The sequence below is a fragment of the Falco punctatus genome (genome assembly GCF_963210335.1).
Source record: "Falco punctatus genome assembly, chromosome: 4".
Lineage (NCBI taxonomy): Eukaryota > Metazoa > Chordata > Aves > Falconiformes > Falconidae > Falco > Falco punctatus.
Window position 1 is genome coordinate 106,945,761 of NC_137583.1, and position 15,967 is coordinate 106,961,727.

General features: G+C 40.7%; 1 protein-coding gene across 6 annotated transcripts in view; it reads left to right on the top strand.

Moving 5' to 3' along the window:
- SATB1 (SATB homeobox 1) overlaps positions 1-15,967 on the top strand; it is a 94,111-nt gene that overhangs the window by 56,461 nt on the left and 21,683 nt on the right. For all 6 annotated transcript variants that reach the window (XM_080386425.1, XM_080386430.1, XM_080386429.1 and 3 more), the window contains 2 exons: positions 1,611-1,823; positions 10,180-10,335. In XM_080386425.1, coding sequence (XP_080242551.1) covers positions 1,611-1,823; positions 10,180-10,335 — 369 coding nt within the window. The remainder of the gene's footprint in view (positions 1-1,610; positions 1,824-10,179; positions 10,336-15,967) is intronic.

Below are 15,967 nucleotides of genomic sequence, written 5' to 3' on the forward strand. Positions count from 1 at the left end.
GGATGGAGGGGCGACAGGGCAAATGCAGAGTTCAGAGCGATACTGGGTGGGCTCTGACCCTGCCTAAGCGTGGCTGCCTGAGAGCAGCGGCTTTGCAGCACCTTTGTAAGGGGCTTTTGCCTGATAGGATAGGACCTTTGAGAAAGGTGACAACTCCTATAGGTGCTGTGAGCATCCGACTTCCCTGCAGAAGAGGCTGATGCATGGGCTGTAGCTTTCTGTTGCACTCCCTTAGGAATGGTATCTTCAGTCAGGATTGCCTCTCATAGTTTTAGCTTTTTCATTGCCTGTCTCCCTCCCTCCATTCACCCCTCCATTATCCCAAATAACTTGCAACAGTTCTTTAGGAAAAGAAACACCGGGTTGTCTTATTTCTTTAAAACCACATCCTTGTTCCCTTGTTACAGAAGCAATAAAAGCCTCTTAAACCAACCCTCTCCTTGTCCCAGCATGGCAACAGCATTTATTCCAAAAAGAAGTTAGCATTTCCTTTTGCAAAAGTTAATTTATCACCACCTTGTTACTTCAGCACAGTAGAGCATTTTGTACGCCTGACGTATTTAAAAGGAGAATTTGGCAGCGGGGAGGTTTCAAGAACCTGTTGACATTAAAGTTGTAGTTGCACTCACAGGTTCATAAGGTGTCCCAGACCGCCAGGCACGCTCCATTGCTGAGGTCTGAGGTGAAATGACTGTGTGGGAAGCCTGGTGTGGTCTGTGCAGGCTGTGGCGGTGTGCTGTCGTCTGCAGCCTGCCCGTCTCTGGCTTGCTGCTGCAGATGCCCTCTCTGCTGTTTCTCTCTCGTTTCCCAGTGCTTGTTTTTATCTGTGGTTGCTGGACTCTGAAAGTGGTCAAAGGACAACAGAGGTAAATGGATGCAGGAAGCAGGACCTGCACAGCAGGTGCTCAAATAAATAGCCCAGATGATGGACTAGGTGAGGATTAGGTTGTGCTAGTGAGAAGAGGAGGGTAGGAGGAGGGTGGGAGGAAGAGGAAGGTGAAGGAGGGGGAGTGTCCAACACCGAGTTTCCTCACTTGTTAAACTCCAATATACAACTCTCAGAACAAAACGCTGACTTCTAAAAATTATGGGCCGGAGTTAGTTAAGCACTACTTTAGGAAAGTTACAAGTTTATCATCTCAGATTAGTTGTGAAATATCACTTCCTTTCAAAGAGCTGTTCAAGTTGCTAGAAATATGGAAAGCCATATTTTTTTAGGTTGGCTATGCGTTTTGTCTGAGAACGCCCCAGTGTCAGGCCTCTGGACTATCTGTATTTCACTTATTCTGAACGTCTTGTGATTGTCTGTCGACTGTGAAAGATTTCGTGGCAAGTTAAGCCGGTCAAAAGAAGGAGACCTATTAGACAGGTTCAGTTTATGTAAAGCAGATGCTTAATAAAATTAAGGGTACAATTGAGGCTGTCTTCTCTGCTACCTAAAATGCCATTAATATATTCCTATGTGGAGTGGATGGTGCATTTACCGCTCTCGTTCTCAGCCCAATGGAAGGAAGAAAGAGGACTGGTTGGCAGTGGCTTTGCAGACCACAGCTTCACAGGCGCTCACCTCCGCTAACTCTCCAGCATATTTTTTCTTTCCCTCCCTACAGGGCTTGCTCTCAGAAATCCTCCGAAAGGAAGAGGATCCCAAGACTGCCTCGCAGTCCTTACTGGTAAACCTTCGGGCTATGCAGAACTTCTTGCAGCTGCCAGAAGCTGAACGAGATCGCATTTACCAGGACGAAAGGGAAAGGAGCTTGAACGCAGCCTCTGCAATGGGCCCTGCACCTCTCATAAGCACACCACCTAGCCGGCCTCCACAAGTAAACCACTCTTCTGTCTTTGAGATTTGCTTGTTGCGTTTTCTCACTGTCCTGCTGGGTGATACCTTTCTTAAAAAGAGGAAAGCTTTTACTGTTGCGTTTTTTAAACGCTCGCAGGATCGTTGTTTGCAGTGCATATCGCAAATTAAATTTAGGAAATATAATGGATGATAGTAGCAGTTTATTACTACCGATCTTCTAGTTTTAAGATAAATTCTATCCATTATGGCCCCTACAGAGGTTATTTTTTTTTGCTCATTTTACCAAGATATGAGCTTTACTGGGCCTGGAAGATGCTGGCTTTTAGCCGTTTTCCCCCCCTGTAATTCTCAGGTGTTGTTTTTAGTGTTAGAGGTTGAAACAGGGATTTTGAAGGATTTGGACGACTAAACTGAGTGGGAATGAAAGCAGAAGTAAGAGTACATCGTAATGCCTTAAAAATTATCTTCCGGAAAATGAACAGGTAAAACTAAAGGGATGGAGTTAAGAAGACTCCATCCCAAAATTCTGGGCACACTTTCACCAAGTTGAGCTACTAACAACTGGATAACATAACAGACTTGCTATATCCATCGCTCTGCAAGATTTGGATATGTTCATTAAAGCTTCATTTTGTATTTGTTCAAATGAAACTCCCGGTGATTTCTGTAAAATCTAGTGGGACTACTGGTTTCATTCTCCCAAAATTATAAAGTTTGATAGAGTGGGATCCAAAAGGATCTGTGTGATGTGTCTGTCAGAGGAAACTGATGCTAGTTTTAGGGTACACGAGGAATACAGGTGTGAGTCATAGGAATGCATAGGATTTCCATGAGGAAGAAACACTTGTGAATGAAACACTCCAGAAAACTATCTTTTTCTGAAATACTCTGCATTGGTGTAGCTCAAAGTTGTACCTATGCAAGGACAAAACAAACTGATCTGCAGGTATGTGGGAATCATGCTGTATACACAGTCCAGATTTGCTGTACAAAGCAAGGTCTTGGGATTGTGGGAATTTTGTGATGGTTGAGTATATTAACACAGGTTTTTGCTAACCAGGCTTAGGCTTGTGCCTATGACTATATGCCACACCCGTTCTGAATCCTATAAATTCCTCGAGATTATTTTCCTGATTTTCTTACAGCTAATGGATACTAAAGACCACACTAAAGTAAGAAATAACAAAATCATAGGAAAAGGGAGGGTAGAAGATCACTTTGACCTGATGCAGTACTTTTCACAAGAACAGAAAAAAAATATAGCAGAAAGAACAGACTGTGCTAATGGTCTAGTTTTTTTATCAGCTGAGTTTAGTCTGTGAAATATTCTGTAGATACTCTTCAAGATAAAGGATGAGAATCTATTTACATAGTAATGCTTTAGTGGGAAACGGTTAAATATAGATAACTGTGTTTAAAATAACATTTGAGTTTGTTTTAATATCTGTACCTGCTCCCACAGCCCAGGTAATTCAGAGCAAAGGCTAACCCTTCTTCTTAACTTACCTCGTTCTGCCAAGGTAATGTCTCACTCTGTCTCAAGTGGTCTTGGGCAATTTCACAGCTAAAGAACAGAGTTAATTACAGGACCTTCCTGAAGGATGTCAAGTCAGAGGTAGTCCTTGTATTGGTTTTAATTCACACTTTAAACTATAAATCCCTTGCAGCCAGAATGAAAGTGAGACTTAGGGGTTTTCTTAACTGACAAAACGTACTGTAAGTCCAAATGTAGGGGTCGGGTCGGGGGGGATCTATCTGTCTCTACTGTGGTCTTGTTCATAATCACATTTCATTTTTTTAGTGGGAGTCAGGAGTATAGTTAACCTAATTGTGACAGTTCAAAGTGGAAACAGCATATGGTTTTGTTTTGATCCTTTTCAAAAGGAAAACAGGTTAATAAGGAAACCTTACAGACTAATACTTGAGGTTTACAGAACAAAACAGTTATTTTTCTAGTTGTTACGTTATTCTCTGTAACTTATCAAAAGATACGCACTTTACCTAGTAGATGGACTGAGGATGTAGAAACCTCTGAGTTGGAATTCTGTGTGACCTTTTTATACGTTGCTAGAATTTCCCACATATCAAGACATGAAGTACTTACCACCTGCTACTAAGTGTTCAGGGCCCTAAGTTTGAAAATGGAAATATCTGTGTAACAGAAGCACAATACTTAATGCTAGAAATAAGGATGAATTTATTCTACATGTTGAGCTGGCAAGTATAACTTGAAAAATTGTACCAGAAATAAATTATAGTCAGGATACTGCAAAATTATTAATGCAAACTACTACTCTGATACTCCGTCAAATGTCCACAGTTTATTCAATATTGGATACTAAGGAAATAAAACTACTAGTGTCCTTACTACTAAATTTATTACAAGCAATTATTTAAAGGTCACTATACAGGAGTACAGTATAATATTTTTTTAGCTTAGCTGTGAGCTTCTTGGATAACTATTGAAAGGGAAAACAGACCGTTTATCCTGACAACAGAATTTATACAAGAGCCAACATATTTAATGTTAAATCTTTAGGCCAGTGTAACATTCGAAACAATTAAACTACGAAACCATGAAAAATGGGAGCTAATATGCCACACATGAAGGTTTATTTTGCAATTGCAAGTTATCAGTTTCGGAAGGATGTGAAAATAAACATCCTGAAAAGGATCTATTTTGCATTTTTGTGTTGCCAACTGGTGCCCAGACAGTAGAGCAGACTTAACCATTTAGCAGCTGAGCTTGTTCTGTGTGAATTTTGCATACTGTTGCATGCAAAAACAGAAAGCGGGACCTTGGGGGTCTGAGAGGATAGTAAGAACTCACCAAGCATAAACCCTGGTGCCTGAGTTAGAAGGAACTGTGTTGAGTTTATCTCATTTTTACAGCATTCTTACTAGTTGCTACTTGAGCTAATGTATCTGGATTATTTCCAATTCTTTTTTGAAATCCTTTAAGAAGCTCTTTGTCCCCCTTACTTCTCCCTTTCTCTCTGACTTAAAACAAAAAAGCAAATTCTTACTTTTTTTTTTTAAATTGAAATCGTTAGCCTCTAATGCATACGCTTTTGGGATACATGTATAGCCCTCTACGCTGGTCAAGTTGTAAAAGCCAGCTACTATCTTCCACACTGGCAGACTGAGCCTGAGGAGACAGTGCACGCAAGAATTTTTCCTTGGACCTTGTTCATCTTGCTATCTCCTGGGGCAGAAGCCTGTCTGTCAGGCTTTTCCCTGGGGCACTGGAGTTCCTAAACTTTAGCATATCCATCAGGTAGGTACTTCGTGGAGCCATAGTTTAACCTCTCCAACCTAGAAGGAAGAAAAAAAGGTCCTTTATTGTTCTTCCTTCCTTTAACTTTTTTTCTTTTCCCTCTTCAACACCTCCGTGTTGCAGCTCACGCCCCAGAGGTCCTTTCTGGGTATCCCTAAGTAAAGTTCAGAGAATGAGTCAGTCACATGTTGTGTGAGAGCGAGAGGATGTGGGGATACTTTAGAGGATGCTGAGTGTGGAGCTATGTTCAGGGTGGATGGAATTTCCCAAGGAGGTGTTAGGGATGGCCTCTTCCTCACATTGGGGCAGTTCGGGGTGTGGGGGAAAGAGGACTCTGCCCTCCTTAATACAGCTTGAAGGGTAGATGGAGACAGGTGACCAAGTCACAGATTTTCTTTTCCAAAATATTCTAGTTAAAGCTTGTTAGCCATCCTGTAGTCATGAACACTTCCTTCTCAGGGCAAGTAGTCTCTATTTCAGCAAAACTTAGTAATAAATCCTTCTTGCTACCCATATTTCCCAAAGAAAATTTGTGCGAACTCTTGGGGCCCATCATCATCCTGTGTAAAAAGAGTACGTGTCACGTCAAGAGGAGAATATAATTTTAACAAGGCAGTGTTTTAAGAAGTATCCATAAATCTTGCGTGAGTCATGGTTCAGGGTAATCAATTGACAAAAACCTTCATTTTCATAAATATAATCCTGGCCTCCCTCTGACTACAGATAAATTACAGTTCCGTGGTGGTAAAATAATTTCAGCTTGGGTCCCAGAGATAGGATGTCACTATTGAAAGACTGGGCTTGAGAAGAACACTGCTCTGCTGGTGGTTGAGGACCAGTGAACCCCCATAGCAAGCACCTCTGGATATCACCAACTGCCGTGAAACCTGGCGGCGGAACCCTGGAGTTCAGCCACATGCACATACCATACGTCACCACCAGCAAAATTTTTAATTTTAAGTGTTCAAAATTTGAGATTTAGGTTGGTAGTCTTTGTGCCAAGTTGCATTCTAATGAAAGTAAAACCGAACGAAATAATAAATGCAACCCTCTCAGCCCCCTGTGAAAACCACCATGGAGGAGAGTTAATGGAAACCCTGACACTTAACTATAACTGCACTTCCAGGCGCCACTGTAATAATGGAGTAGTAAACCTTGTCCTGATAAAAGCTATTCTGAAAGCAACAGCATTTATTGTACCTCCTGTGCTATTTGCAGAGCAGAACTGAAAAGTAGTTTGTTTTGCCTGGAATGAACTACTTTATGAATTTTAATGTACAATGTAATATTAAAAGCTAAACCAGGATTAAAGAAGATTTTTGTTCCCAAGCTAAAACAGTACTTATGAGAATGTGTTGAAAAGATTTTTTTGTTTCAGTTTTGAGGGGGAAGAAACGAACTTCCATGTTTGCGAAAACCTCCTCAGATGGGTTATTCCTTCTATAACCTTTGTTTTGGAAAATTGAATTAATCCAGAACTTCTTGCTACTGTAATCAGTCTTATTTGATGAAAATATATGTCTGGGCAGGTTGGGAGGGGATGGATGTGGTTTGGGTTTTTTCAAATATTTTTAAAAGACCAAATTGATCAGTGATAGGAAGATGGCCAAACAAATTTCTCATTCTCAGTGTGTTACATTTGTAAAATAATGCTCCCCTGTTCAGTTAATGTTTGCAAAATCTGGTTACCGTAAAAAAATTTAGCTGATCTGTGGTTTCGTTCCTAAACAGAAAATGTGGCTGTAAGCGTGGGTGGGGTGGGAGGTTCTGCTTAAGTGTGGATGAGATGAGAGATTATGTTTTGTTTTGTTTTTCTCTCCAAAATGAATACTTTTTCCACCTCCTCTCCCAAGTCCTGAAGTTGTACCATTGAGGGCTTTTTTGTTTTCTGTTGGGTTTTTTTGAGGAGGAGGGTGTTTTTTCAACCCAGCTTCAAACAGCCTCTGTCTTGAACTCAATTCTAAATTCAACACAACAAGCTAGATGCTTGCTATGTATAAATTATGAAACAGTTTTATGTATGGATATTCTCCAAGAGGTTAATTAGCATTATTGCATGGAATTCATCAGACCAGAGCAGACCAATGGTCCATCGACTCCAGCCAGAGTCTATACCTGATCTTTGAAAAGAAATTATTAAGAGGTGGGGGAAGAATTTTTTATACTTGGCCAATGATGTAAATTGGAAAGGGAGAGGGTATGGTTGTGGACAACAACCTTTAATAATCCCCAAACTCATCATTTTATAGTTTTAAGATTTTTATTCTCCCAAAGCTCTTTGTGCTAATATGGCTTCTTGATGCAGATGTTACTTTTTTTCTGTTGTTCACTTCCTAACTCACTATTAACAGAAGGCAATAGACATTTTTTAGTTTGTGTGTTTGTTTTAACTTCAGTGACGTATTAGATGCGGTTGAATTTGTTGTACCCGTACAGAGATAGATGTGATTTGCCAACCAGAATGAGGATCTTCAGTAATTCCACTGGGTTAAATGCATCTCTGTATTAAATAGGGCATTGAAAAGTGTGGACCAAAATGCACAGTTTGAATTATGTCTCCAACATGGTGTGTGAGTCTTGGGTTTTGATGATCTGGGTGTTCACAGGTCAGTTAAGTGGTCTATGAAGTCCTGCTACCGTGTGAAGCTGTCTTGTGAAGCTGAGTAGCAATCAAAAAGGCAGTGTGCTTACAGAAAAAAAGATGTTGAGATCAGGATCACAAGAGCAAAGTGTTTCCTTCCCAAAAGATACCGTGGACTTGTGTAGGCTGGCTGAATACCTTCATCTTCTCATCTTCCCCTCAGGGCCCTCAAAGATTAGTTACCAGTTAGAAATATTTCTTTGGGAAGAACTGAAATAACTTTGCCAAAATTTAAACCCGAGGTCCAAGAAGGTGTGTTGGCAAAGCCATCAATTTTCATTTTCTAATTTAGCTTAGCCTGAGTTTTAGATGCAAGCAGAGGAGGCTGTCTCCAGTTGTATATTTAACATCCCCATTGGTTGTCAGTTATCTTTTAGTGAGTCCTTTAAGGTTATAAAATTGCCATGGAATTCCTAATTTTCAAATGATTTCACTGTATGATGTTCAGGAGATGCACCTGCTCTTGCGGCCCCATGCTGATTTGCCCAGTGTGAGGCATGTGTTTGCCTGCTCTGCAGTGGGAAGAAGGGAGGTTCATGGTGCTGCTGCTCACGCTGCCTGCTGCCAGGTGTCTCAAATGTTTCGGAGCAGCTGTTGGCCCCGGCTTGGCCATCCTTTGCTGCGGCGTTGTCTGTAAAATGTCACACTGCAGAAAAGGAAATGCCTCGCTCTCCAGGTTGTGGTTTCAAAGTACCAGTTGTTTTCAGATGAAAGCAAATCACGCGGCAAACTGTGTGCCACATTTTCTTCAGTTCCCTTTTTATTCAGGACTCCTGTTTTCAGGCACCAGAAAGTGCTAATGCCTGCCAGAAGGAGGCAGGTGGAAGTGTACGTGGATGCCTTGTCCTTGCTGGGGTTTCGCCCCTTGCAGCCTATGGGCATGTCCTAGCACAACTCCCCAAAAGCCTGATAGACAAACCAGGCTCAGCTAAAGTGGCATGCACTCCCCGTTTCTGGGCTAAATTATTTTATCTTAAAAGCAGTATGGAGGATAGTTAACACAAATTGAGTGTGACATTTCTAGGAAAAAATGGGCCGATGATTTGCCTAAGTACGTATCTCATCCAAAACCTTTGACTCTCATATCGTGAGAGCTGTGACATGTGAAAGCTCATAGAGAGTGAGATTGGCAAGTGAGTTATCATGTTGTCATGATTTCCCTTTGAACCTCAAAGGACTTCAGAGCACAGGAAAATGCTGACTTGCACTGGATTAAACTGATAGTGAAAGTGTGGGTTTAGGCACCTCCTTAAGAGTAGGGTGAATCACCCCTGGAAGCGCCAGGCTCTGTCCATTAAATTGAGGGGCAGCCTGAATGACTAACTTCAGACTAGACATGTAACTTCTGAACGGCTAAATTCAGCTCTCAACAGCCTCAGCATGAACCAGTAGGTTTGAATTGGAATCTAAAGGTTTGATTTTGCATCATCATCTTGTAGGTTCTTGGCAGAAATACAGTCCGTCTTTTCTTCTAGTCCGCTTTAGGATTAGTGCTCCATTAGGTTCGCTGTTCTTGGGCAAACTTTACAAGAGTAGCTGCTAAAGAAAGTCGTTATCCTTAACTATTGAGAATATTGTAGGATAAGCTGAGTACTTGCTGATTTTTTGTACCTCTCAACTGATATTGCAGAAACTGCACTAAAACCCATTACTTCCATCATTTTCAGAGGATGGAGGAAAGGATAGTCTTCTGAATATCATGTTACTACTGATGCATTTTTTGTTGCTTTCCTTAATGCTGCAGATGCAGCACGGAGGTGGTAGTATAATCATTCTGTTTCGTTTTCATGTTATCTTCTTTTAACCTGGACTGCAAGAGGAATAAATACTAGATTTACGTAAGTGAAATGCAACTAGAATTGATTTAAGAAAGCCCTATCTTGATTTCGTGACTGGGTGGTTAAAATACATATTATTCTAAATTATTGTTTTCTTAAAAACAGCTTGAGTATTAAACTGATAAGATAATATTTAAAAGTTAAATCTAAAGCCACAACTTTTCTACGTTATCATGCATTTGAGAGTACTGGACATAAGGCATGAATCAAGATATATCTGTCATGTCTCTATTTCGTTAGAGATTCTTTTATGCTGCGCTTACATTTTTCACTTAATTTGCGTGGGGCAAAGAAATCGTGTAAAGGTTCACAAGTCTCTACAAGACTCTTTGACAGGTTTCCACCTGATTTGTTTTATGTTGTTGGAATTCGCAGCGGTCAGTTAATGATAACTCCTATTGCAGATGCACTCACCTGTTAAAATATGCTGAATTTTCTTGTTTCCCAGTTGCCTGAACCATGGATAACTTATAATAATGTTAAGTCTCTGAAAAACTGAAAGAATATCGAAGCAAGATTGAATAAAAGGAATAAAATGGAAAGGGAACTACTTGGGGAAGGAAAAGGAGGAAAATAACTTTTTTATAATGAAAAATGTCTCATAAAATATATTTTCTAGGTCAAAACTGCTACTATCGCCACAGAGAGGAATGGAAAAACAGAAAGTAATTCCATGAACATTAATGCTTCCATTTATGATGAGATTCAGCAGGAAATGAAGAGAGCTAAGGTGTCTCAAGCGCTGTTTGCAAAGGTTGCGGCAACCAAAAGCCAGGTAAAGTTTCCGGGCGCAGCGGTCTCCCTGTGCGGTGTGATGATGTCCTCCCCCGGTTTTGCTCTGTTTCTGTGTGCGTTATAACGAGCAGCTGGCTTAGCACACTAGCCCGTTACCACACCTCAGAGCTCCCTGCTGAGTCAAAGGTAACCTCTGGGTACCCTTGACCAGGCAGGGTTGAGAAGCGGCTTCCCGAGATGCATCCTTCCTTCCCTCTTCCCCGCCAGTGAGATGCCTTCGCTGTGCACCTGTGGGTCTTGCGCAGCTCAGAAAGCATCAGTCATCAGTTCTTAGCTGGCGTGGATGTGGCAAAAGCTGTGGGTGAGCTATGTATCGATGCCGAATTAATCTCGAGCCTTTGGTGTCTTGCAATTACATGAGCTGCAAGAGGGAATGCTGGTGGTGTTTTTTGCAGTGAGTCTGTGCATGGCAGGTGGGGCAGCATCGTCCATGCCAAACCCCCCAAAAATACTCAACAAATTACAGTTATACTGAGTTACAGCTGAGAAAACACGTGTGATCTTTGTGGAATACGATGGCTGCTTGGTTACTTGCATGTGTGCATACATATACATCGTGTATTCAGTTTTAAGCCCTTGTTCTGTGGTTTCCTATTCTGTTTTCTTCAACGGAAGAATTTCTGTCAAGTTTAGTGGTGAGAGAGGGAAATCAGCAAGCACTTGTTGGGTGTGATTATTGTAAGTGACATGTCTTCTGAGAAAGATCACCAGAGTTTAGAAAAGCATTGATTTAAATGGGAAGGCACTCAAGAAGGAAGGGAAAAAACTGAGAGAAAAATGGGAAAGACTAGAACCACCGTTATACCAACACTTAAAGAAATGGTAAAGGCACCAACGCTTGCAGTGTTGAATTTTCTCATTAGATTAAAAGTTAAATCCACTTAATCACTATTCCTTTACTTTTCTAAAATTACTTCATAGAAAAATACAGCATCTTCCAGGGGAAGCTGATAGCTATCACCTACATCAATGTTTCTTGGGCTGTCAGCATTTTAGTGCTGGCTTTCTTTTTAACTTTTGACTTCTGCGTTGCTCATGTTTTGGAGTTTACTCTACTTCACTGTACAGAAAGGATGTTTTTTCTTAAGTTATATGCTGTAAGGAGCATTTAAAGAGATATTTTGGAAATGTTATATCAAAATGATTAAACTCAAGCTGTGGACTGTAAAAATTATAGCTTTATAGGCCACATGCCTGCCTACCCTTCAATCACTGTCAAAGTGATAATTTCTACAATAATATGTTTCTTTTATTGTGGGATTCTAAACACCAAGTGCTGTTTAAACATTAAACTGAATTGTTTATGTTAGTGCTGTACTCAGTGTGTCATACATCAGGCCACTATAATCTCCCATGGAATGTAAAAATTCTGTCATGAATCATGGCTTGTATATCAGAAATTACTGTAATTTTGATTGGAAATTACAGGGCTCTTAAAACGTTTCTAATTATGATAGAATGTTACAGCAGCTTCCAACCTGTGTGCTCCTCAGATGTCTTTATTTACATGTCAAGACTTGGGGTTAGAGAACTGTCCGTTTTTTACAGCTTCCCTTTCCCATTGCAGTTCTCCGCAAAACTAAGGTATGAAGCCAATCTATTGGTCCATATAATTTTGATCTGATGTGATTTCTGTGATGGTATGTTTATTTTAGTGTGTAGTCTTAAAATTTCCAGGTGTGACAGCTCTTCCAATGCTGACTTTGAAAGGGACAAGTAATCAAAGTGAAGCACAAAAGCTTCCAGAGGATGTGGTGCAGTTGTTTTAGAGTCTTGGATGAAATGTAGATTCTTTTACAAACTTTGCTACCAAGTATAGAAAACAAACACCACCGAACGTGGTTCTTTTCCCTGTTACTGTGGAGATTATGCCTGTTATCTGGGAGGTTATTTTTCTCCTCAATTTAGGCAACGCAATGTTGATTTATGTGTTAAGCAAGTTTTCAGGTCTGTAGTTAACCAAAGTGCCGTTTGTAGTAGACAGCTGCTTCACAGAAGTAACCTCTTAGGTAAATTGGATGTGTTGGGTCTTCTTTAACCAGACGACTAGTCAGCTGATTAATAAGATTTAAATATATAACCAAGCCATGTATATTAAAGGGGATGCCTGTATTGTAAAAAATTCTTCATTGGAGCTTGTCAGTGGTACAGAGAAATATTTCTTGGGGAAAAGAAGTCTCCCTTGCATAAAAAAGAGGTTTGTTCAAACATACTCTTCAAGAGAACCTCTCTTGAGAGAGGTCCATTGTTGGTTGTTGTGGTTTTTTAAATAATTTGTGGGGATATTGCTTTCTTGCTCAGAACTGGAAATCCTGGGATAATCACTTCTAGTTATAGTGAAAAGTTAGGAGGATACATATTAGAAAATGATGCATTGGTTAACAGTTTTGTTTTCAAATCACTAAAATTGAACGTTGCTGCTCTTATCTTATTTTGGGTATAAAAACTTGATTAAGTCCTGAGTGTAATCTGGAGTTACGGTATAAAACAGCGTGTGACCTAAAACAGCTCTGCCAGTGGACAAAAATAGTTGTTTGCTGGAGAGCCTTTTTGTTACTTTTTTTTTTTTTTTTTTTTTTTTAAAGGATCTGATTTGGGTCAACATTAGATTGGGTATCTAAGCAGCCAGCATCTGCAAGGTGGCTGGGCTTGCCTGAGCCAGGAGACTGCAGATAATGTTCTGCTGACTCGAGCACTTTGTACAGAAGAGCTATTAAACGATGCAGTACACAAGTTTCTCTTTAGGTAGCGTCGAGGTAAAAAGCTGAGCATCTTCCCTTGGGCTGCGTTAGTGCCGTTGGCAAGAGTTACCTGGTGGGCGGAGGACCTCATACAGACCTGGTGCTGGACAGAGCAGCTGGCTGCCGGGGCTGGGTGCAGCGCAGGTCATAGCGCAGGGCGAGGAAGGGGTGATGGGAGCAGGAAGAGGTTGCAGTGACGTTAGGGCGATCGTGCTCTGCCTTAGGTGAGCGACAATTTGCAGGCTTGTAGTTTAATGGTGCACTTTGCTGGTGGCTTGTTGGCTCTTCCGAAGAAAAGGGACTGTTTGGTACAGAGGTTTGAACATGTTTGGGGACTTAGTTAAACGATACCTTCAAATGCTGAATTCTTTCCCTGTAAAAGAATGTATGCATTCTGTATGTTCTTAAAGTGTCTGTGTTTTTAAAGGTTCGATATATTATCTGCAGAATAAATTAAAATTCTGTTAAATTCAAAATATACACTTTAAAAGTTACTATGGCTATACTAAGGAGCTAAGGAAGATATTCTAATTCAAATTGCTTGAATACATCTTATCTTTGGGGAGATTTAGAACTGTAATGGGCAAAACACCTAATGTCAGTATTTAAAATCTTATGGTTTTATTGCAAGTTGTCCGCCTAATAGGCCTACATATTTTTTTTTTGTTAGATTATGTTGAAAAGACAGCTTTAGAAAAATGCGTGCAAAAGGAAGACAGAAAGGTTTACCAAGTGCTTTGTGTCTGCTCCCAGGTTGTTGGTTTTCAGTCGTAGAATGGCAATACTAACAATATTGTTTACTAAAATTCAATCAGCACACCTGAGTAAGTCAAAATGAAAAGAATCCACAGATCTATAAATTTCTGTGGTATACATTACTTTTACATTTTAATCATATTGGGGTTTTATTACATTTATAACGTGACAGTCCGATTCAAGTAATTACGAAAGCACATTCTTAATTTTGTTATTTCAAAAAAAAAAAAGTTGATTTGTATAATGATCATTAAGGCACCATGGTTCAGTAACTGTGCATTGGTTACAATGTTTTCATGTGGGAGCCAGGGACGGGTTTTTTTCTTGATGGTGACAGATGCTGAAATCTAATTTTATTCCATAAAAAAAGACAAACAAACAAACAAAAAAACCCCCCAAACTTAAGAGCCCCAAGAGATAAGGCAAGTAGAGACTTGTAGTGTTATCTGTACGTTTGTTCTGTTTTGAGGAGTTACGTTTGTGTTACCAGCTTACCCTGAGAAGCTGTGGCCTTGCACATGCTGGTGTGAAGCAGGGAAGAAAGCAAAACTTTGCTGAAAATCAGCTTACGTTGCTAAAGTTCTCTTAAATGTAAGAAATTACAGTTTGCAAACACTGAAGTAATACCAACTTCTGTACCTCTGAGAGTCCCGTGCACTACAGTGTAAGGCTGTTAGCCTGCATTGTTATACCTAAATAAGTTTATAGTAGAATAAATAGGTAAAATTGATACTTTTCTGCAGCACCAGTCCCACCAACCGCTGTGTGTGTGACCGGGTAGGTGCTGAACACCCTCCTTTCTCACCGAATGCGAATGCCTGTACGTTGAAGGCAAGACACTTGGCTCTCACAGAATCATACTCTGATTTTAACTTCAGGATAAAACTAATGAAGTACTGCCCGTACCTCCAGAAACCTCACCTAATTACAGAGAGTTTTGACCCATTACTTCTGAGCTGTGGCATCGTGTTGCCTAGTTTCCAGTCCTCCTTGTCCCGTTCATTCACTTTGGTTAGGCATTTAGCCCCTTGGAAATGGGTAGTTTCGCATGCAAAGCATGGAGGTGAAAATCACTGCTTTAGACCATGCTCGAGACTCCATCCTAAGCCATCAGGCAAGTATTTTGTGCAGTTGGTATTTTATTAGAAAGTGTTTGACTTTATGCCTTAGTATGCACCTGGAGCGTCCTCCTCCGAAAGTCTGCCTGGGGAGGCACGAGGCAGAGCATCTACCGCTCCTGAGTAGATGGGAAGGAGTTAAATGGGAAGGGAATGCTAAACATTGGCACTAAAATTGCTTTTGGCATGCAAATACCATGCTTTTCCTGACATAAATATTTTCAGAATAGGCCATTAGAGTTCAGGTATATAAAACCCTGCTTTTACTGGAAATTTTAATGTTGTAGTAAACCCAGAGATTTATAGTAAAAAATTGATGTCTGTTATCTCACTTTTATCTTTTTAACCAGCAGTTTTATAAATGCTATATCTTTGATCTGGCTTTTTCCATCTAGAGACTAAGCTATATACTCTATTAGGAAAGTCATTTTTAAACAGCTTCCCACACTGAACAAGCACGGTATTGTGGATCTGGCACGAAGATGTTACATGCCATTACTGCAGATATAGAACAACCTATTCAACTGTTTTTCCAGCTGGGGGAAAAGAAACCTTTTTATCACCAGGAGTAACCCTCTGGTAACAATGTGGCTTTAAGAGGGGGGTCTTGAAATTCATTTCCAAAGCTGTTTCCTCAGGGCGCTGCACCTCAGGCTGCCCCAGCGGGGTCCAGGCTGGGGGGCAGGAGGGGGCTCGACTGTTCAACTGTCACCCTGCGTCTCTGTCAAGTCTTTGTCCGCCTTTGTCTCCCAGAGCAGCTGAGTCACTTCCTGGGTTTAAATCTTGGCTTCAAAACCTTCGTTCCCCCTCCTTTGGTGTACAATGGATGCTCTGTGGAGCGGGGAGGGACACTGCACGGGGAGACACGAGGTGGAAACGAAACGTGCTCTGAGGTCTGCTGTTGTTGCACAGGTCAACCTGGAAATATACCCCTTGCCCTGGTGGGAAGGCAAGATGCAGGAGTTAGAAAACATTAGCTGCAGAAGTACACCACACA